Here is a 21,793-nt window from a genome sequence, read left to right as displayed (position 1 = left end):
AGGCATGCTGATTGGCCCAGTATTTGTTCACCTACACACTTTATACCAGAATACACAATTGACTGCAGTGTAATGACGGTCAGATCAAGTATAGTACTTCTTTGTATTATGTAATTTTAGTCATCTGTCAGTTGCCTTCCATTGATCAAAGAGGAGTAATTATATATGGATCAGAATTAATCCATCATTTCCGTTACAGAACCCTAAGCACATTGCACACTAATATTAAGTTAAAACCATTTTATAGGGCCGGGGATTTAGCTCAGTGGTTCCACTGCCTGCCTCGCAAGCACAAGATCCCAAGTTCAATCTCTGGTACCAAACAACAAAAAAAAACCATTTTGTATGGTCAGTTCAGAAAGGAATTTACCCACAACCATCTGCTTACTAGAGGGTTAGCATGCATATACAGTGTAGTATAGGCAAGGTAGTGGTTGCCAGAAAGTCTTGGAGAGCATGTATTGACCTGGATCTGTACCTTACCCATCTGAACAGTCTATGGGCAATAGTTTATCCAGATATAATAATCAAACTCTGACACGCGCTGTAGACTCAGGATGCACTAATTTTGTCCCTTGACAAATTACCTTTTTAAGCCTGAAATCTCATTTCTTTAAAGGAAGGGATAAGATTTTCAAAATCCCATGTGTCTCTAGGATTTTATGATCCTAAGACTCTTGCGTTTCAGGCATCTATTCTTAGAGACAATATATTTAACTTCATGCTAACATGTACCTGCAAAACCTCTAAACAGACTGAGAATTACTTGGTCAACCTGGAATAACGTGTAGATGTTAATATCTGATAATAAAAACAATATCCACCAAACAGTTATTTGTGACTTTGTAAATCTGTCTTTGGATGCAACCTAGTACCATATATGCTTGATTATAAGGGGACTATTTCCAGACAGTATTCCTACCCTGATCAACAGTTTCACACCTACAAGATATCCTTTACTTTCAGTCAGCTGTCAGAAGCTCAGTGATCCTCCTTCCATTGTATCATCTAGCAGTCTATAGTAGCCTAACATAGTGGCACACTGCCTACACTAATCACCTCATTTCATTTCATCACACAGATATTGTGTCATCTCACCAAAAGAAGAGTGGGTCCAGTATAATAAGATATTTTGAAGAGCTCATATTCACATAATTTATTATAGTATATTATTATAACTTCTATTTTATTATTGGCTATTTTGGGGGGATTTTTTTCTGAAGTTCTTTTATTGATACATTTTAGGTATCCAATACGTTTACATTTATCATTGGGTGTTTGTACCTGTACATGATGTATCTTGATTCTTATTTTTCCCCATTACCTGTGCACCCTTCACCACCTCCACCCTTCCCTATTTACATAGACATCATTTCCATTTTTTTTCTCATAATTTTTCCTTTCCCTTCTTTCCTTTCCCCTTCCCCTCCCTTCAACCCTACGTCTTTGGACCTTTTTCCTATTTCAAATTATCAATTATTCATTTTAATCATTTTAACCCTGGGTTTTTTTGTTTTGTTTTGTTTTTGGTACTGGGGATCAAACTCGGGTCCTTGTGCTTGCGCAGCAGGTGGTGAAACCACTGAGCTAAATCCCCGGCCCATTTTGACCCTTGTTTACACTATCAGTTTCTCACACTAGAGAAACTATTCCGTATTTACACATGTGTGTCCTCTTTATTTCACTTAAGAGTATGGCCTCAGTATGCATCCATTTACCTATAAATGTGTCTAGTTTCTCATTCTTTATGGCTGAGTAGTACTCCATTTTATTAAAAAAAACCCACATATTCTTTATCCAGTTTCCTATTGATGGGCACTTGGTCTGCTTCCAAGCTTTAGCTATTACAAACTGTGCCACTTTAAACATAGGTAGACATATATTGCTGAGGTATGATTCTTTTAATTCTTTTGGGAAGATACCCAGCAGGGGAATAGCTGGGTCAAATGGGACCTCTAGTACTAGTTCTTTGAGGTGTCTCCATACTGATTTCCACAGTGGTTGCACCAGCCTGCACTCCCACCAGCAATGGAGAAGGGTTCCTTTCTCCCCACAACCCCACCAGCATTTGTTATTGGTTAATTTCTTGATAGCAGCCATTCTTTGTGGAGTGAGGTGGAATTGCAGTGTTGTTTTCATCTGCATCTCTCTCATGACCAGTGATGTTGAACATTTTTTCATATGTTTATTTGCTGCTTTTACTTCTTGTTCTGAGAAATGTCTCTTCATTTCAGATGTCCATTTTTGAACTGGGTCTTTGAATTTGGGAAGTCTGATTTTTTTCAATTCTTTATATATTCTAGATAGTAGTCCTTTGTCTAAGGTACAGCTGCTAAAAATTTTTTCCTGTATTGTAGGTTGTCTGTTAGCTCTGTAGGTGGTTTCTTTTGCAGTGCAGAATCTTTTTAATAAGATGAGATCCCAGTTGTTAATTCTTTCTGCTAGTTCCCGTGCTACTGGGGTTTTGTTCACAAAGTCTTTTCCTATGTCAATGTCTTCAAGAGTTTTACCTAACTTATCTTCCAGCAAGTTTAGTGTTTCTCTCTTAATATTTATATCTTTAATCCACATTGATCTTAGTTTAGTGCATGGTGATAGGTATGGGTCTAGTTTCAATCTTTGGCAGGTTGAAATCCAGTTTTTCCAACACCATTTATTAAATAGGCTATCTTTCCTCCAATGAGGGTGGTTGGCTCCTTTGTCAAAGTTGAGGTGGCTGAGCATGTCTGAAGTTGCTTCTGCATCTTCTAATCTATTCCACTGATCCTCAGTTCTGGTCTTTTGCCAGTACCATGCTGTTTGTATCACAGTAGCTTTGTAGTATAGTTTCATGTTGGGGATTGTGATACCCCCAGCCATGTCTCTGCTGCTTAGAATTGCTTTAGCTATTCTAGCTCTCTTCTGGTTCCAAATGAATTTTTGGATTGTTTTCTCTAGTTCTGTGAAGTACATTGTTGGAATTTCAATTGGCATTGCATTGAATCTATATAGTAGTTTTGGAAGTATGGCCATTTTCACTATATTAGTTCTTCCCACCCAGGAGCAAGGGATGTCTTTCCATTTTCTTGTATACTCTTTGGTCTCTTTTTTCAGAGTGCTGTGTTTTTCAGTGTAGAGGTCTTTGGCTTCCTTTGTTAGATTGATTCCTAGATATTTCATTTTTTTGGATGCTATTGTAAAAGGAATTGTTTCCCTAATTTCTCTCTCAGTGAGTCTGTTATTTGTGTACAAGAAGGCTATTGTTTTTTGAGTGTTGACCTTGTATCCAGCTACTCTACTGAATCTGTCAATTAAGTCTAAAAGTCTTTTGGTGGAGTTTTTGGGGTCTTCTATGTAAAGTATCATATCATCAGCAAATAATGACAGTTTAACTTCTTCTTTTCCTATCTTGATTCCTTTTATTTCTTTCTCCTTTCTAATTACTGTGGCTAATGTTTCCAGAACTATATTGAACAGGAGTGGTGATAGTGGGCATCCTTGTCTTGCTCCTGATTTTAGGGTGAAAGTTTTCAGTTTTTGACCATTTAGCATGATGTTGGCTGTTGGTTTTTCATACATAGCCTTAATCAGGTTAAGATAAAGACCTTCTATTCCAATTTTCTGTAGGGTTTTTATCATGAATGGGTGCTGGATTTTGTTGAATGTTTTTTCTGCATCTATTGAGATGATCATATGGTTTTTGTCCTTGACTCTGTTAATATGGTGTATTACATTTATTGATTTACAAATGTTGAACTGTCCTTGAATCCCTGGGATAAATGTGACTTGGTCAGGGTGTATGATCTTCTTGATGACCCTCTGTATTCTGTTTGCCAATATCTTGTTGAGGATTTTTGCATCTATGTTCATTAGGGAGATTGGCCTGTAGTTCTCTTTTTGGGTTGAGTCTTTCCCTGGTTTTGGAATCAAAGTAATACTTGCTTCCAGGAATGAATTTGGAAGCTTTGCTTCCCCTTCAATTTCCTTGATGAGTTTAAAGAGTAATGGCAATAGCTCTTCTTTAAATGTCTTGTAAAATTCAGCAGTGAAGCCATCCGGATGTGGGCTTTTCTTTATTGGTAAATATTTTATTACATTTTCAATTTCTCTCATTGTAATTGGGGTGTAGCATTTCTATATCTTCTTCATTTAACTTTGGCAATTCGTATGTATCTAGGAATCTGCCCATTTCTTCTGTGTTTTCTATTTTATTAGAGTACAAGTTCTCGAAGTTGGTATTGATGATCCTCTGGATTTCTGTTGGATCTGTTGTGACTTCACCTTTTTCCTTAGTTGCATGTATTTGTGCCTTTTCTTTCCCTTTTTTGATAAGGTTGGCTAAAGGTTTATCAATTTTATTTATTCTTTCAAAAAACCAACTCTTTGATTCATTGATTTTTTTGGTATTGTTCTCTTAGACTCCATTGCATTGATTTCTGCTTTGATCTTTATAATTTCCTCTCTTGTATGAGCTTTGGATTTGTTATGCTCTTCTTTTTCTAGGAGCTTGAGGTTCTGCATTAGGTTATTTATCTGAGTTTTTTCTGTTTTCCTAATATGAATGTTCACTGCTATGAATTTCCCACATAGAACTGCTTTCACTGTGTCCCATAGATTCCTGTATGTTGTACTGGCATTATCATTTACTTGTAGAAACTGTTTAATTTCTTCTTTAATTTTTTCTGTGACCCATTGGTTGTTCAGGAGGGTGTTATTCAGTTTCCATGTGTTTGTTGGGGTTTTGTGGTTTTTTATGTTATTGATCTCCAATTTTATTGCACTATGGTCTGATATTCTTTTACATTTACTTAGAAATGACCTGTGAGCTAGCATGTGGTCTATTCTGGAGAATGACCCATGTGCAGCCAAAAAGAATGTGTATTCCAGTTTTGTGGGGTGGAACACTCTGTAAACATCTATTAAGTCCATTTGTTCAAAAACTTGGTTCAGTTCTAGACTTTCCTTATTAACTTTTTGTCTAAATGATCTATTTGTGATAGGGGGGTATTGAGGTCCCCCACTACAATTGTGTTAGTGCTTATTTGGTTTTTCATCTCCATTTAATATTTGTTTTGTATAGTTGGGGGCATTCATATTCAGTGCATATGTATTTAGGATTGTCATCTCTTTCTCTTGGATTGTTCCCTTCACAAGGATGTAGTGACCATCTTTGTCTCTCTTAATTAGTTTTGGTTTGAAATCTACTTTGTCTGCAGATAAGATTGCTACCCCTGCTTTTTTCTGGGTTCCTGTGGCATGGAGAACTTTTTTCCATCCTTTTACTTTCAGTCTATGAATTTCTTTTTGAGTTAAGTATGTTTCTTCTATACAGAATATTGTTAGATTTTGCTTCTTAATCCATTCTGCCAGTCTATTTCTTTTGATTGGTGAATTGAGGGCATTAACATTGATGGTTATAATTGATAGATACTGATTCCTCCTTGTCATAATGTTTTACTTTTGTTGGCTCTTTTATTTATTTTTCCCCCTGTCTCCTTAGTGTCTTACCTTGGCTGGTGGCTTCCCTCTGTTGAGCCTCACGGAGTTGTGACCGTCATTGTTTTTTTCTAGGATATTGTTTAGAATTTCTTGTAGTGCTAGTTTGGTGGTCATGAAATTTCTCAGGTGTTTTTTGTCGTGGAAGTATCTAATTTCCCCATCAATTTTGAAAGATAATTTTGCAGGATACAACAGTCTAGGTTGGAAGTTATTTTCTTTTAGGGCTTGAAATACTTCACTCCAGGCTCTCCTTGACTTGAGGGTTTGTATTGAGAAGTCTGCTGTGATTCTGATGCGCTCTCCTTTGTAGGTGATTTGTTTCTTTTCTCTAACTGCTTGTAGGATTTTGTTCTTCTGTTGGGTTTCTGGGATCTTGACTATTAAATGTCTAGATGTAGATTTTTTTTTAATCAGGGCTAGTTGGCGTTCTATATGGCTCATTTATCTGTATGTCCAATTCTCTACCTCTGTCTGGGAAGTTTTCCACAATTACTTCTGTGAACAGTATTTTTATGTCAACTGTACTTTCTCCTGTTTTTTCATGGACTCCTATCAGTCTTATGTTATTCTTCTTTGCATCATCTAGCAGCTGCTGGATTGATTTCTCTTGGTCCCTTACTATTTTTAAGAAATCTCTCTTTTCATGGTCCTTAACCATGATCCTGTCTTCTACATCTGATATTCTATTTTCAGATTCCCTTAATCTGCTGTGGATACTTTCAATGGAGTTTTTAATCTTCTGAATATCTGTTTGAATCTGTTTCGTGGATTTCATTTCTTTCCTATGTTGGGTGATCATGGTTTCCATTTCTTTCTTATGCTGGGTATTCATGGCTTCCAGCATGTTTCTGAGCTCATCTATTTTTTTATCTGTTTCTGTTCTAGATCCTCTAATCATGCCTTTCCCTCTGCTCACCATCTTTGTAGATATGTGGGAGATTATTTCTGCTTTGAATTTTTCTAGAGCCTCATTCATCTGTTTTGTTACTTCCTGTGCTATCAGTTCAGGGTGTCCAGGTGGTTTTCCACCTCATTTCCCCTGGGGTTTACTCTTGGTGGGGTGGAAGTCAGTTTGTGCCTTGCTGAAATGTCTTCTCATTTTTTTTTTTTCAGTACTGTCCTTGGTTTAACTCCTGGGTTGATACTTCGAAATTGCTTATTGTAAGTATCTTTGTTGCTTGTAACTAGAACCCTTATGGAATGATTGCTTCTCATTATTGGCTATTGTTAATCTCTTCCTATAGCACATTTATAATTTAAACTTTATCATATGTATGTATATATAGAAAAAAGCAGTATATAGAGGGTACCATACTGTCTGGATTCAGGGGTCTTGGAACATATCTTCCATGGATAAGGAGGTACTACCATACAACTGCTGGCCAGATTACTGGATAAATGACTAAATTTGAAAGAATACACCCAGAGATGACATTCCTTACCACTGGCACAGCAGGGATTGAGTTTAATTGTACCTTCTTTGGATTCCTCTCCCTTTTTCTTTGTCTTTTGTGTACCTTTTGTAGTAACCAGGCACCAAGATGGTCCCCAGTGATTCTTGCCTTTTATTTTTCATGCCCTTCTGAAGTTTCCTCCAGACTACATAGAATTGACCTCTATAACCAGTAGAGTATTGTGTTAATGACAATGTGTGACTTAAAGCTAGGTCATAAAATCATTGTGCCCTCCATTTTACTCTCTTGGACCATGCTAGGGGATGTCAGCTGCCACATCAGGAGGACAGTCAAACAGCCTTGTGGAGAGATTCACATAGTAATAAGAAACTAAGGCAGTGGCACCATGCCTGGTTTGCAAGCGCAAGGTCCTGAGTTTGATCCCCGGTACAAAAAAAAAAGAAAAGAAACTAAGTCCTCTTCTCTGAAACTGACAGTAACTTGCCTAGCATGTGAGTGAGCCAACTTGGGAGGGTGTCTTGCTGCCTACCAGGCTTAGTTGATTAATTTTCCCCTGAGCCAGGTACTGTCAGTACTTCCTAGATCAAATGTGTGTGATGGCTTGTATTTTCAGTTTTTCAAATTTCTATAAATGATTGATTCAACAACTGCATTTTTAAAAATCAAGAAATCTCTTAGCATTAAAGTGATCTTAGACAGATTTATGTAGTTGTGTTTTGAACTGTGCTTCCCAGAAAGCCAATAGTATCTTTCTATAGAAACAAAAGATTTTCTTCCAACTTCTGCTAAATTTATTCCACAAACATTATCAAATTCTTATTACCTGCCAGACACTGGGGTAGACCGTGGGAATACAAAAGAGAATATAAAACAGACTTAGTATGCTACAATGTGTGTTAAAAGATCATCAGGGAGACTAACATGCCACAGAAGGTAGGAGGAACTTCCATTGGGGAAAGTACTCCCTGGGCAGGGAGATGACTGGGTGTTAATGCCTAAATGCCCCTTTCTGCCCAAAGAGGGCAATCCATGTTGTTCCTTATAAAGAGACACATCTATCTACAAAAAACACTGTTGCTTAGCATTTCTACCTCTTCTGGTGCATTAAAAAATGACTAAACCACACTGAATAGTACAGGCAATTCTTTTCAGAAACTGGGGGATAAGATAGATTATTTCTTTTAATGCTCTAATTTTTTAATTGTTACAATTGTTTTGTACTATATTATCTGCCCCAAGGCTTCACTTTTTTCTTAAATTATAGTGCTTAATTTTAAATTATGTGTCTATGCATCTTCCCCAATAGTAACGTGGATGAACGTATAAATATTATTTTAGGGTAAAAAATGTTTTTCTTAAGTCTGAAGAGAACTCTGTATCTTCTGATGCTGTGATCATAGTGTTTGGCTTTATTCCTGACTCTCCCATGTGTCAAGGTCTTAGGCAGTTCATTTAATCTGAAGACTAATGTGTTCTTTGCCACTTTGTGAGTCTGATTTCTGTTAGGGAATGTCATTATACATGTGCCACTGAAAATACCAAAACTTAGGCCAGTACAATAACTGAAAGGGGGAAGAGACAGGATGCAAACTCAACAGTCCAAGCAGGTTTATTGGCAAACCTGAGAGGGACCTCTCTAATCTGGTGAGCAGAAGAGAGAAGGTTCTCTCTTACAGACTCAAGGGAGTTTTAGGGTTTGGAAGGGGTATGGGTAATATTTTGACAGGAGACTTCTCAGAGATTTAGCAAGGGACTTCTTATTCCCTTTTTTGGTAATCTGGTCATTTTGCCCGGGAAACTGAAGGTTAAATAAACAAACTTAGATCTCCTGAAATGACAGCCTTTGGTCAAGATAGTCCAGTCTCTTAGCATTCCAGGCTCTAAAGAGGTATAGGGAAACAGGCTGCTGTCTCTGGTCTGGCTACTTCTTGCTGTCTACCTCTTGATGAATGGGTTCTCAGAGCCAGACTGACTGGATCATAAGTGCCACCACCTTGAGATGTTCTTGGATAGTTGCCCTGGAGGTGGCAACTTTGTAATAAATCTTTGTAATAATCTTTGTAATAAATTGATTGTGCAAGGCAGAAATAATAAAGTGAGGGCAACAAGTGTGGAAGTTCTCACCCAGTTTGTGAGGAGACAGATAAATGCCTAGGTACCACATATCCATAAGACTCCAGTGTCTAGGGAGAGGTATCTGCGAGGTCAAACTGAGAAAGGAGATCAGGAGGTAGGTTGGGGAGAAGATGTCAGACAGCCTCAAACTTATGCCATACATGAAAGAAAGAGCTAAAGGCTGTGACTGTCAAGAGAGAGAGGGATGAAACCGGCTGTAGTGTCATAGAGAATTCTTGGCTGAGAGCAGCAAATGTTTGATTTAGGAAGACTCAGCCCTCGGGTGTATCAAGATGTTTGCTTTCCTGAGCTCCACTATGAGCTACAGGGGTATCTTTTAGGGGACCCTTTCCTCTATCTTGCCAGTATTTGGGTGTGGTAGAGTTTAGACTGCCTTGAAAGAAAGCATACCTGAGTACCCTTAAGAGGGTTTTTAGATGATTAACATTGTGGTGATCAGAAGGTTGGAGGAGTTGGATTATAGCTTGACAGGAGAAAGGGGAGAAAGAGCCAGTTGGAGAAGCAGAATTGTTTTGTTATCTAGTTACTTAGAGAGGGATCTTGTGGGCCAGGTGTAGTCTTGACTGTGATGGGCTTGTGATGAAACTTTGTGGGAGTCAGAAAGTTTTGAGGGTCTGATGAATTTTTTTAGCACTCCTGGGGGCCTAATATCAGAACCTTCAGCCAGGGCAGTGCCTCTGGGGTTGGCTTTTTCAGAGGCAAATAGTCTAGCTGGGTTGGAGACCCAGGATTGAAGGAAGGCAGGGATAACCAAATCAGCCCTTAGGGCCAGGTAGAAGAGATTCAGCAAGGGGGTTGAATGGAGCCAGTATATTTTGACTGATTTCAGCAGCCAAAGTGAGAGTATAAACAGAAAAGAAAAAAAAACCCAACTCTATTTTGTTGGGAGTAAAATCACAAAAGCATCATTGAAGCCAGAAATCACAGAGAATCTCTAGAAGATCCCTTTGGGAAACGCAAAGGGGTAGTTTTTCTGTCAGAATATCGAGAAACATTGTAAAAGAAGTTAGAACAGCATCATTCACCTTTTTATGGTTAATTGGAAGTGTGAGATTTTGATTGAAGTGAGTTTTTGTGTGGGGGCAGTGGATCTCAGGCACCTTCATTGTTGGTCCTATCTGCATGATCACTGGGAATTAAGAATAAAACAAACTTTACCAAGAAATTAAAGCATGTATGACCAAAGCATGAGCATTAGAATAGAAAGACAGATTAGGGAAGGAGCCATGTCTAGACACTATTATTAAGGGATTGGAATAGCAGTTGTAACCAGCTAGTTTCTAGACCTTTCTACGGGTGTATCTGGAAACTGTCAGCAGGGGTCAGTGATCAGACCACACTTTTCTTGTCTATATCGCTATTACTTTTATATCTCTTTGGTTATACTTTTCTGCTTGGTGTTCAAGACCAAGTTAAAGTGAGACCTGTGTGAACCAAAATTAATCTCTTGTTATCTATCAAGGTCAGTCAGGGATCCTTAGGCCTTTACTTTTGGAACAGTGTGCAGAGCCTTTTAGCTCTTCTGTCAGTGTCAGCCACCAGAATGGGTCATGGTCTTACTTCACCACGTGACTGGAGATGTTTTTTGTCTTCATGACCCTCCTTTTAGCACACTGTACATTTGTTGATTCCTGTCCTCTAGGGTCCAACAATCTCTGTTTAGGAGGTCAGGGGACTCACCAGAGTTGTAGGATCCTGTAGAAAGGATCCCCTCATGTCCTCATGTCCCCTCATGTCCTTGTTGACCTTGGAGGGTGAAGGCCAAAATATTGGGTGTTTTCTTAGCCCAGATACCTTTTTTAGCTCTGGTCTCCAAACCCTAGTTTTTGAACATCCAGAAGATCATTTATCTTATCTAGATATCAAGCACCTTGAAATATATAATATGACCAGGGAACTATTATTTTCTTACCAATCTTGGTTGTCTTAGAAGTTGAATCCCTGTAGAATGCTAACAGATAACAATTGTAAAGTTTTATAGAGAAAACTTGAGATTAAGGAAAACATAACATTTTACCTTAACAATTATGACATCATGGGCCGGGGATTTAGCTCAGTGGTTTCGCTGCCTGCTGCACAAGCGCAAGGACTCGAGTTCGATCCCCGGTACCAAAAAAAAAAAAAAAAGACAATTATGACATCATTATATTAAATGAATTGGCATACACGTCTCATCACCACTAGCTGAACACAAGTCAAGGAAAGTCAGATATTTGAGTGTAAAAGTTATCACTAAAAACAACTTTGGCCTGGAAGTTGCCATTATAATGAGTTTCAGTTTTGTATCTTTGAAGACCTATAAACTTGGAAAACACAGATACACTTAATGTACCATGAAGTCAGCAATGAGTGTCACAAACCAGGTGGAAACAGCCCAAGGAAGCAGCTCTGCCCATTTTTGTTTTTGTTTTTGTTTTTGTTTTTGTTTTGTGGTTGACCAGTCTAGATATCTGCTAGTTATGCAGAAGATCTCTCATGTCCAGTATCAGTTTCAGAAGCCAAAGGTACAGCCCTTTTCTGAAAGCACTAGTGAGAGGAGAGTTGGAACCTAGGGAGAGTGTTCTCAGCTGTTACATTGTAAATTTGGCTGCCAACTCTCCAAGTCAGCTTTGAAAGTTTCTTATCTGTATTGAAGCAACAGGAGAACAAATTAACCCTGTAATTGTAGTCTAAGAATTTATAAAGCACAAGAGATGTTTTAAGCATGACAATTAAAAATACCCACTCAAATTGGAAGCCAAAAGTAAATTTTATCAATTTCCGTTTCCCCGGGTCTTTTATTTATTTATTTTTTCAGCTGGTAGAGGAAGGATTGCAGGAGTGGCAGTGGCCACTGTAGGAGAGGGAGTAACTGATAGGGACAGCAAGGGAAAGCAAGGGTCAAGGGACAGAAAGTTGAGCTGCTTCTGTGGCTGGCTCTCGGAGCGGTATCTGCAGCTGAGGCAGTGCTGACTCAGTAGGGACCCGGACCGGGACCGGGAAGGAACCATATGGCAGAGGCTCATCCTCCCAGTCAGGGTTAAGTGAGGTTAGGAAAGGAGGGAAAGCTTCCCCCAAAAAGAGTGTGGTGGGCAGAGCAGAGAGAGGGACAAAGTACAGAGGAAGAAAGCTTGGCATTTCCCTGTAGGTAGTTATCTAGATCATAAAGAATTTTGAAATCAAATTTGCCAAGTTAGAGAATAAAATAGTTTAGGCTAAATATCTCCTCTTACACAGAGGGGCAAAAGATCTTTTAGAAGACAGCCCAAGGATGTATCTGCCGCCTTGCTCCAGTCTCTCCAGAAGTCTACCACAAAACCCAGCTCTGTGGAAGCCCACGCCCAGGGAAGTGTCTGGAATTCTCTTTGTGGCCTGGCCATGTCAGAGAAGGTTTTTCTGGGAGATTGGACAGGTGTCCCAAAGGAGTACCTGCCAGAGTTTGAGAGAGTTGGGAGCACATTTTTTGTCCTATTCTTTCAAGGTCATTTATAGAAAAGGAGACATGAACCCTGACAGGCCTCGACATCTCCTACCTCTTGGGATAAGACTGGTTGAGGAGTGAGTGTGCGGAGGGGAGGGAGAGGGACTAGAGCTGGGGACAGAAAGGTTAGAGTACCAAGGGCCCAAAGAGGTAGGCGAGAGTGACATGGGGAAGAGAAGGGAAGAGCACAGGGGCAATTTTGCAAGGTAAAGAAAGCCTGGGTATAGGGGACTTCAGACCATTTGCCATTCCTCTGGATAAAATTGTCAAGGTCCTGTAAAATTTGGAAGTCAAAGGTCCCATCAGTAGGCCAGTGGGAGCCATTTTCCAGCCAGTAATTTGGCCACACAGAGGTAGAATAAAAATAGTTTTTGGACTTGATAACTTCCTTTAAGCTCAACTGGGAGAGATTACAAGAGGAAGCAACCCAGAGAGATGTCTCCTGAAGATTTTGAGGGGTAACTGCATATCCTGGAAGGGCCAGAAAGCCAGTTGAGGTCAAGAATCATCTCCCAGAGTGTGATTAGAGACTGGAGTCCATGAGATCCTGGAGCAGGACAGAGGTGCCTCCAGCGGAGGAGAGGAGGCGTTACCCCTGGTCAGCAGTTAGAAGTCCCCTCCTCCCGCGTAACCCGAAAGAGAAGGGAGCAGTAGGACAGTGGTCTGTCGGACCTCTCTGGGCACCAAGAGGGGCCCAAAATGACCGTGTTTCTTACCCTTCCAGGAAATGGCTGCCCCATAGTAGGACAGTATTGTGAAGTGTAAAGGAAGATTTACCTCAGCCTTCTGAGTAGCTAGGATTACAGGCATGCACCACCACACCCAACTGCGTTTTTAAATCTTTTAGCTTACTCAATATATAAAATTATCAGGTCTTTCTTTTTTATATTAAAACTTGCTGAAGGTTGAAAATTTCATGATTCGACCTTAACTAGGTCTCTCTACAAGACAGTTTCTGCCTCCCACTCTAGCCTATCTTGCCTCACCTTTGTGTTGTCCATTTAAACTGATGTAGCAAAATACTGAGTAACTTACAAACAACAAAAATTCATTCTCACAGTTCTAGAGGCTGGGAAGTCTTAAGATCACAACATCAACAGATTCATTGTCTGATGAAGGCTTACTCTGCTTCCAAGGTGCTATCTTCTTACTGAGACTTCACATGGTAGAAGGGACAAACAGGCTTCTTCAGACACTCCACACTTATGGCCTAATCACTTCCTAAAGACCCCACATCTTTGTTTGTTTGAGACAGGACCTTGCTATGCAGTCCAGGCCAGTTTTGAACTCACGCGTAGCCCAGGCTAGCTTTGAACTCACAGATTTGCCTCCAGCCTCCCAAGTGCTGGGAAGCCTCACATCTTAAAACTAGAGCATGATTAGATGATTAGAATTTGAACGTATGAATTTGCAGGAATCTAAACATTCAGACCTATCAACTTTGAACTTCATACTCTAAAACCGAACAGCTTATTTTCTTGTTCACATCTAACTTCTACACTTTAGTTACATGTCCAATATGGTAGCTGCTACCTGCAACGTGGCTACATAAATTTAAGTTTAAATTTATTAAAATAAAAATTTTTTTATGCCAGGTGGCAGTGGTATACACCTGTAATCCTATTTTGAAGGCTGAGGTAAGAGGATTGTAAACTCAAGGCCAGGCTGGGCCACTTAGTAAGACCTTATCTCAAAATAAAATATTAAAAAAAAAAAATTTTTTTTTAAATAAAATATAAAAGTTCTGGAGATGCACTTAGTGGTAGAGCGCCTCTGGGTTCAGTCCCCACTGCTGTAAAGAGAAAAATTAATTTGTTTTTTGTTTTAAAATTTAAAATAATTGATTTGTACCCAGAGTCTCATGCGTGCATAGTACATATGCTATCTCTGAATCATGCCTCCAGCCCATAAATTAAATTTTAAATTCAATCCCTCAGTTGTACTAACCACATTACAAGTATTCAGTAGCCACATGTGACTAGGAATTACCTTACTGGACAATGCAGGCCTGGAGCATTTCCATCATCACAGTGAGCTCTACTGGATATGGTTTGCCTTAGAGCCTTTGGTTCTGTCTCTTCTCTTAGCCTTCCACACTTTTTGCTCTTTTCTTATCTATTTAAAGTCAGTTTATTCTTCAAGATTTAGGAGGGCCAGGGATGTAGCTCACTGGCACCGTGCCTGCCTGGCAAGCTCAACATCCTGAGTTCAATCCCCGATACAAAAAAAATAATTTATATTAGGTATAACTTACTGCAAGAAACAGTACTAACCATTCCTGTTTATTTGAATTTCTGAGTTAGTTTCCTCCCTTACTTTTGTTTTATACCTTTATTATTGGAACTTTACTCTATGAAAATTTAGGTTTTCATACATGTTTTCTTTCTACACTATGCGCTTTTATATCACCTTTAAATACTTCATTCACTTCAATGAAAATATAGTGAAAGTGGAAACAGACATAAGAATCAAACATCTCATTTTGAATCGTGGCCTCTCCACTTACCATCTTTGTGACTTTAGACAGCTCTAGCCTTGCAAAGGCTTAGTTTCCTCATGTATAAAATGGAATGATAAACCAGGTATTCAACTTTGCAATTAGAGATCATATAAATATAATTGGGAGATAACAATAAATTTTATTTTTAAAAGATAAAAATGTAGCAAAGAAGGAAAGTGCACATAATTTTAAGAGTACAATAGTTGGCTTGTTCTTTTCTCCTTTCTGTATAGCCTTCTGGCTAACTTCTTGAATCTAGATGTTCAGTGTTTTAATGTATCCTACTGCCATGATAAGTTTACAGATCTTTGCTACTTCCTAATTGGTTTTTTTATCTTCTATTTCTTGTTACGAGTTTACCCTTTCACCTTGACTTTAAGACCTCTAATGTCCTGGCTGAACCTTAACTGTCAAATCTTTGAACCTTACAGCTTCCATTATTCTTTTTTATACTACAGAGGTAGATCTTTTTACTGTGCCACTAATGTGCTGTACTCAGTCCAGTCTCCTAGTTTTTAATGTTGTAATATATCATCTCCTGGGGAGATGCCTGTACTTGACCTAACCTACCTGCTCTTCAAGATCTAGCTCAGGAGCTGGGGGTACAGCTCAGTGGTAGAGCACTTGCACTACCAAAAGAAAGAAAAAAAGATCTAACTCAGATCCCATCTCTTTCATTAAACTTTTCATAATTAGTTTTTAGGATCTAACTTTTCTGTGCTTCATAATTTATAATTTATATATTATCTTTGCATGAATGTACATATGTAATATGTTGTCTTTCTATATTGCTGTATATTTTTGACATTGCATTATCTCATTTACTATTATCTAATTTGTATTAATGTTATTTTTGTAAGAACAGATATTATACTCTGTATTTCTTTTTTATTTGCCAATGCTGAACATGTGATAAATCTTTAATGAATATTTGTTTGTTAAGTAATATTTATGATGAGTTAAGTGGCAGACATGGAAGATACATAGTAGTATTACCTTTATGGTCATTATGAACTAGAAAGTAACCAGAGTTGTGGCTAGTGCTTTGTAGATAAATGGCATGAAGTCAAGGATAGTGGCACATGCCTGTAATCCAAGCTACTCTGGAAGCTGAGGCAGGAGGTTCCTAAATCCAAGCCTGCCAGCAATTTAGCAAGACTCTGTCTCGAAATTAAAAGGGCTGGGGATGTAGTTCATTGGTGAAGTGCTTGCTTGCCAAACACAAGGGATTTGGATTCCATCTTTTTTTTTACTACAAAAAAAAGATGTCATGGGCATTGGTCAAAGACTAAATTTTACTAACTCTTCTATCATTTCAGCTTCATGACTTTGCTCAAGTTCTTCTATCTGCCTATTAGTCTACCTATCAAATAGGGCAGTGATGGCAAACCTTTTGGAAACCAAGTGCCCAAACTGCAACCCAAAACACACTTATTTATTGCGAAGTGCGGAAGCTGCCATTAAACCTGAATACTGAGACTAGGGAAAAATCACTCATACATTAACATCTTTTGTCTTAAAAAGAAAAACACAATAACAGAGCTTTCAATGATACAAACAGAGATTTTTATTGAAAGGTAAAAGTTTTCATTTGGTGTTCTTCTGTGCACTGTTATACAATGCTTGGCTTCTAGAGCAATGCTGGGGTAACTTGGCTTTCAGGCAACAGCGAGGGATCTGTGTGCCCATTGCAGCATATGTGCCGTAAGTTCACCACCACTGAGATAGGGAATGTATGTCTGCTTTTAAGGTTATTGGGTTTATTTGATAGACATATGAGAAATGCCTGTCAGAGTGGAACATGGAAAGTCGATATCTTGTGCCTAATTATTTAGAGATAGACTGAGTGCTGAATGATAGAAAACCCCAAATTACAGCAGCTTACCAAGCTGAAAGTTCCTTTCTTTGACCACACAAGACTAGGTCATAATCCATGACTCGTATCACATCCTAAAGTGTCAGGGAACCAAACCTATATCTTGTTGCTGGGCCGTCCTTGGCCCCAATCTCATGGTTGAAAATGGTGGCATTTGTGTGCAGAGCATGAGGATAGGGAAGATAGGGTGAAAAAAGGAAATACCATACATGTACTCTGGCTGTTTTGGGTAGGAATCCTAAGGAGAGTACATGACATTTCTACCTACATGTCATTGGCCAAAACTTAATGAATCAGCTACACTTCATTGCAAGAGTGGCTGAGAACTGTAATTATTCTCAACAGCAATGATCTAGCTAAAAATGTTTTTATGATATAAGGTGGGAAAATCTCTTGTTTTACACTGTGTTATTAAAGTTATAAGATTACGGCTTCTTTGATACCAGTATGATTTGACTTACTGTTTTTACAAAAAAATAATCCTAAATGGGGCACAAAAGCAAGTCCTAGTTTTATTTTAACAAGGTAGAGAAGTTATATTCTTGCCTAGGAGTGATATAGCAAAGGAAAAGGACATAAGTACAGTCCTTGTTAACTCTCTTAATATTTATAGTTCAGGAAGAAAAAGAGAAACCAACAGGAGGAGGAGGGCAAAAATAGCATTATTGAGTATCTGAAAAGTTGAAGATGTTTCAAGGAGGAAAGTACTAGCCATGTGAAATGTTTCCATGAGATTGGGTAAAATGTGGACAGGAAATGTGCACTGGACTTAGCAACATAGATGTCACTTCTGACCTTCATAAAAGTAGTTTTAGTGGAGAGTTATAGAGAACTGATATCAGGTTGGAGAGTGCTAAAGGTAAGTGGATCAGGAGGAAAGAACAACTATCTTGAGAAGTTTTGCTGTCAAAAGGAGATAAATGGGCATAGGTTTGGAGGCAAATCAGGACAGTGTTTTTCCCCCATACTGGCATTGAATAGTACATGTTTGCATATTTGTATTCAGATGGGAATGTGCTAGCAGGCAGTCTTAAGCCTGTAGACATTAGTGCTTATGATGTTAAAAGAGATATTTGTTCTTTAAAAATCCCTGCAGAATCAACTGTATATTTTTCTTTATACTGGATTTAAAATTTCACCAGTGCATTGCTTTTTATTCATGAAAGAGTTCAATGTATTCTGTCTAGTGATAAATATATGTTGCTAGAGAAACTTGTGTTCCTTAGAAGCATTTTTAGGAGCTACCCAGTTGCTAAAACACTTCCTAATATAATACTTCTGGCTAACCAAAATAGTAAATATTTTATTTAAATAATTGTAAAATATCAACACTACTTACATTTCAAAGTATATGTGTCTTGTTGAGAAATTGAAAATATATAAATGAACTGTGTAACAGCTAATCAACAAACGTATTTTTCTTAAGTACCTGCTGTGTTTCAGGTACTGTTAATGGTCTGGTTCAGGGGTGAAACTGGTTCTCCCTGAAGGAATTACTACATTTTTTAAGAGCTGGGAGGAGGACAACAAGCATATACAAGGGTAATTTTGTATACTGAAAAGTACTATGCAGAAAATAAAATGGAGTCATACAGTAGAGAGTGACTGGGATAACTACTTTTACTAGTCAAGAAAAGCCTTTTTGAGGTGGCCTTTTAGTTAAGATTGAATAATGGATGAAGGAAATTCAAGTTGGAGAAAAGACCAAGTACAAATGCCCTAAGGTAGGATTGTATTTGGTAACAAGAAGATAAATGGGCTGGTGTTGTTAGAATAGAGAATAATCTGGAAATACAATGGTAGGAGGTGGTAACAGAGTATGTTAGTACAAGATTATTTGAACCTTGTTGATTAGGGTAAGGAAACTGGATTTGGGTTTTTTCCTTAATGAGAATTTATTGAAGAGTTGAATCAAGGTAGAAACATGATTAGATTTATGTTCAGAGAGATCAGTCTGTATACTGTGTGGAACAGTCAAGACTCCCTGTAGGAGTCCATATGAGAGATGAAGTGGTGGTGGTGGAAAGGTTAAAATAGATTCAGGATATTTTGGAGTGGTAATGCTGATAGGATGTACTGATGGACTGGACATGGGATGTAAGGAAAGAAGAATCACAAATTCAACAAGAACATTTATTAAATACCTATCCACAGGCAGTGTCCTGTTAGAGAAAAAATATATATACTAATTTAAACAACTACTCCCCATTGTCCTTAGACAGTATTTCTCATCACTTCTTCCCATTTTGGTGGATTTTTTCAAACCACCAAAATGATGTTGTAAAATTAACTTTGATGTATTAGTGTGATGCAAAAAATATATTGTTTCAACTTTAAAGTCTTGCATACAAAATGAGAAATAAGTTGCATGGATTCCAATAAAGTATAGAAGCTACTGATTTATCTGCATTTCTGTGTATTTTGTTTAAGTGTCTGACTCCTAATACACTGAAACATAACCACATGAAAGTTTCCTTACTTCTGAACCACCCCACTACTTACTGACTCTTGTTTTGCTACCTCAGCAGTGTTGGCTTCAATTTTGATGTCCGTTTAATCACACTCATCTCTATTTTCAGATTAAATTCATTTTGCCTTCTCTAGTACAGTATAGTAATTCTGTTCAAAAATCATAAAACACTCCTTTCACTGAGTCCTGGGACACTGTTTCCCCCAGGTTCCCCACCTCCCCAGAAGCTCTTAGGACTTACTAAAGAATACAATCTCACCAGTGATCCAGTCAGCAGAAGCATGGCTAACAGATTAAATGCACAGGGCCAGGGATTTAGCTCAGTGGTTCCACCGCCTGCCTCGCAAGCGCAAGGTCCCAAATTCGATCCCCAGTACAAAAAAAAAAGGTAAACAGATTAAACACATAACTGAAACTTGATCACATGTTGATGTGGGCTCATAACTTCCTCTGGGAAATTCTGATTTTGCCTGCAGGTGTCTCCCTCCTCGTTGAATTAGATTGGCCTTCTGTCAAAGCAAGAGTTCTGATTAAGAACTTCAGTTTCTGTTATACGTGATCAGGCCTGTTACCTGCTTGTTTAACTTTTAATACATGTAGTGCTGCTCTTAATCAGCAGTTTAGAATGCTTGTTCTCTCCAAGAATTAGTATGCTTTCTGCAAAAGGTCAGATGAGAAATATATTCATCTTTGTGAGCCATGTGGTCTCTGCCACAACTATCCACGCTACTTTTGTAGCATCCAAGTGGCCATAAACAATATGAAAATGAGTGGGAAAGGCTATGTTCTAAAAAAACTTTATTTGCAAAAAACAGCAGTGGATGGGATTCAGCCAGAATATACCCTTCTCTAGAGTTTTGTTAGACAAACTCTTATTTTGTTCAAGTATCATTGAAAGCTGGACAGAAAAAAGTTCATGGAATGTGTTTAGGAGCCATAATTTATCAACTGCTCTAAATTATAATATTCTGTTCTTGGATTTGAGTGGTACTGGGGATTGAACCCAGGGCCTTCACACCAAACTATATCCCCAGCCCTTTTTGGTTGTTTTGTTTTTATTTTATTTATTTATTTATTTAGAGACAAGGTCTTGCTTAAATAAATTGCTAAATTGCCCAGGCTGGGTTCAAACTTCTGTGTTCCTTCTGCCTCAGCTTCCCAGAGTGCTAGGATTGTAAGTATGCACCATCACACCTGACTCATATTTTTAAAATTTTTTAAACAGTACAATTTATTTATTTTTTGGTGCTGAGCATCAAAGTTTCTAGGACTTCATGAATGGTAGGCAAGACCTCTGTCATTGAACTAGTTCCCCAGCTCCCCAAAATTGTGTTTGGTATTTTGTTTTGTTTCTATTGGACAAGTAGACATACTTCTGTAAGTCTGCATAGTCTAAAATAGAAATACTAAGTTAAAATATCCTCCTATTGCTGGTTACCTCCAAGGAAAAGTTATCTCAATTCTGATGGCCAGTGGGCATTAGCTACATAGAAAAATAGGGCAATGGATATACAGCCTGTTAGACAAAAAAAAGGATAACAATGATTCAACAGATCCAACTTCACTCTCTTTCTGGCCTCTTTGTGTGCCATTCTGGTCAGTCATTTTTTTCAATTAATCATTATTAAATGTCTGTTTCGTGCACAGCGTGATGCTCAGCAAGCATTGTCTCCTGCCAATATCCTACTAGAAACAAATGGCTGATCCAAATGATTGGTATGTGTTTTCCTGCCATAGATAACCCATTCCCCGCCATGTAGGGGATGTTCAGTAAGTGTTTGTGGCTAAATTAATACATACCAGTATAAATCAATAAGTTGATATTATTGTTAATTACTCCCTTGGAATTAACATGAATTAATGGACAAATTGATAAATAAAACAAGCCAAAGCTGATGTCTAACTGTAAACTCAGGAGGTTCCAAACAGCCTGTAATGTCTAATAATTTTAACAAGATTACTGAAATATCTGTTCCTTTTTTCATATTGCCACCTCCCACACTTTGAATTAAATAAATACAACAGATTTGTTTAGGAAAAAAAAGAAAAGAGCTAATTTAGGGGCTATAATCAGACAGGTATTTGCTGGCTAATAAAGCAGAACTTGTATTTCTTTTTAAACACTAAGTTTCTGGTTTCTGATATTATAATAGGACTTTTCTTTAAATGAGGAAACTGAAATTATAAGGATTTTTGTGTTTGTGTTCATGTTTTTTGTTTTGGGGGAGTTTGTTTGTTTGTTTTTGAGCTAGGATCTTACTGTGTTTCCCAGGCTGGCCCCAAACTCATGATCCTCATGCCAAACCCTCCCAGGTAGCTGGGGTTACAGGCATGTGCTATCACATCCAGCAAGTTATTTTACAGATAAGAAATTGTATATAAAAGAGATGAGGAAATTCCTTTTTTCTCACTGTCTTTTTTTCTCACTGTCTTCTTGGGGTCCAGGGGTGGTTGCACA

At 38.2% G+C, this 21,793-nt stretch overlaps 1 protein-coding gene across 1 annotated transcript in view; it reads left to right on the top strand.

Annotated features, from left to right (window-relative positions):
- Positions 1-21,793, top strand: part of LOC147821679 (uncharacterized) — a 130,597-nt gene that overhangs the window by 16,106 nt on the left and 92,698 nt on the right. The window contains exon 2 of the mRNA XM_087199526.1: positions 6,592-6,639. Coding sequence (XP_087055652.1) covers positions 6,592-6,639 — 48 coding nt within the window. The remainder of the gene's footprint in view (positions 1-6,591; positions 6,640-21,793) is intronic.

The sequence above is a fragment of the Heterocephalus glaber genome, unplaced genomic scaffold (genome assembly GCF_053883595.1).
Source record: "Heterocephalus glaber isolate CG9 unplaced genomic scaffold, H.glaber_assembly_v1.0 deba00001720, whole genome shotgun sequence".
Lineage (NCBI taxonomy): Eukaryota > Metazoa > Chordata > Mammalia > Rodentia > Bathyergidae > Heterocephalus > Heterocephalus glaber.
This window is presented reverse-complemented; position numbering and strand designations above follow the sequence as displayed.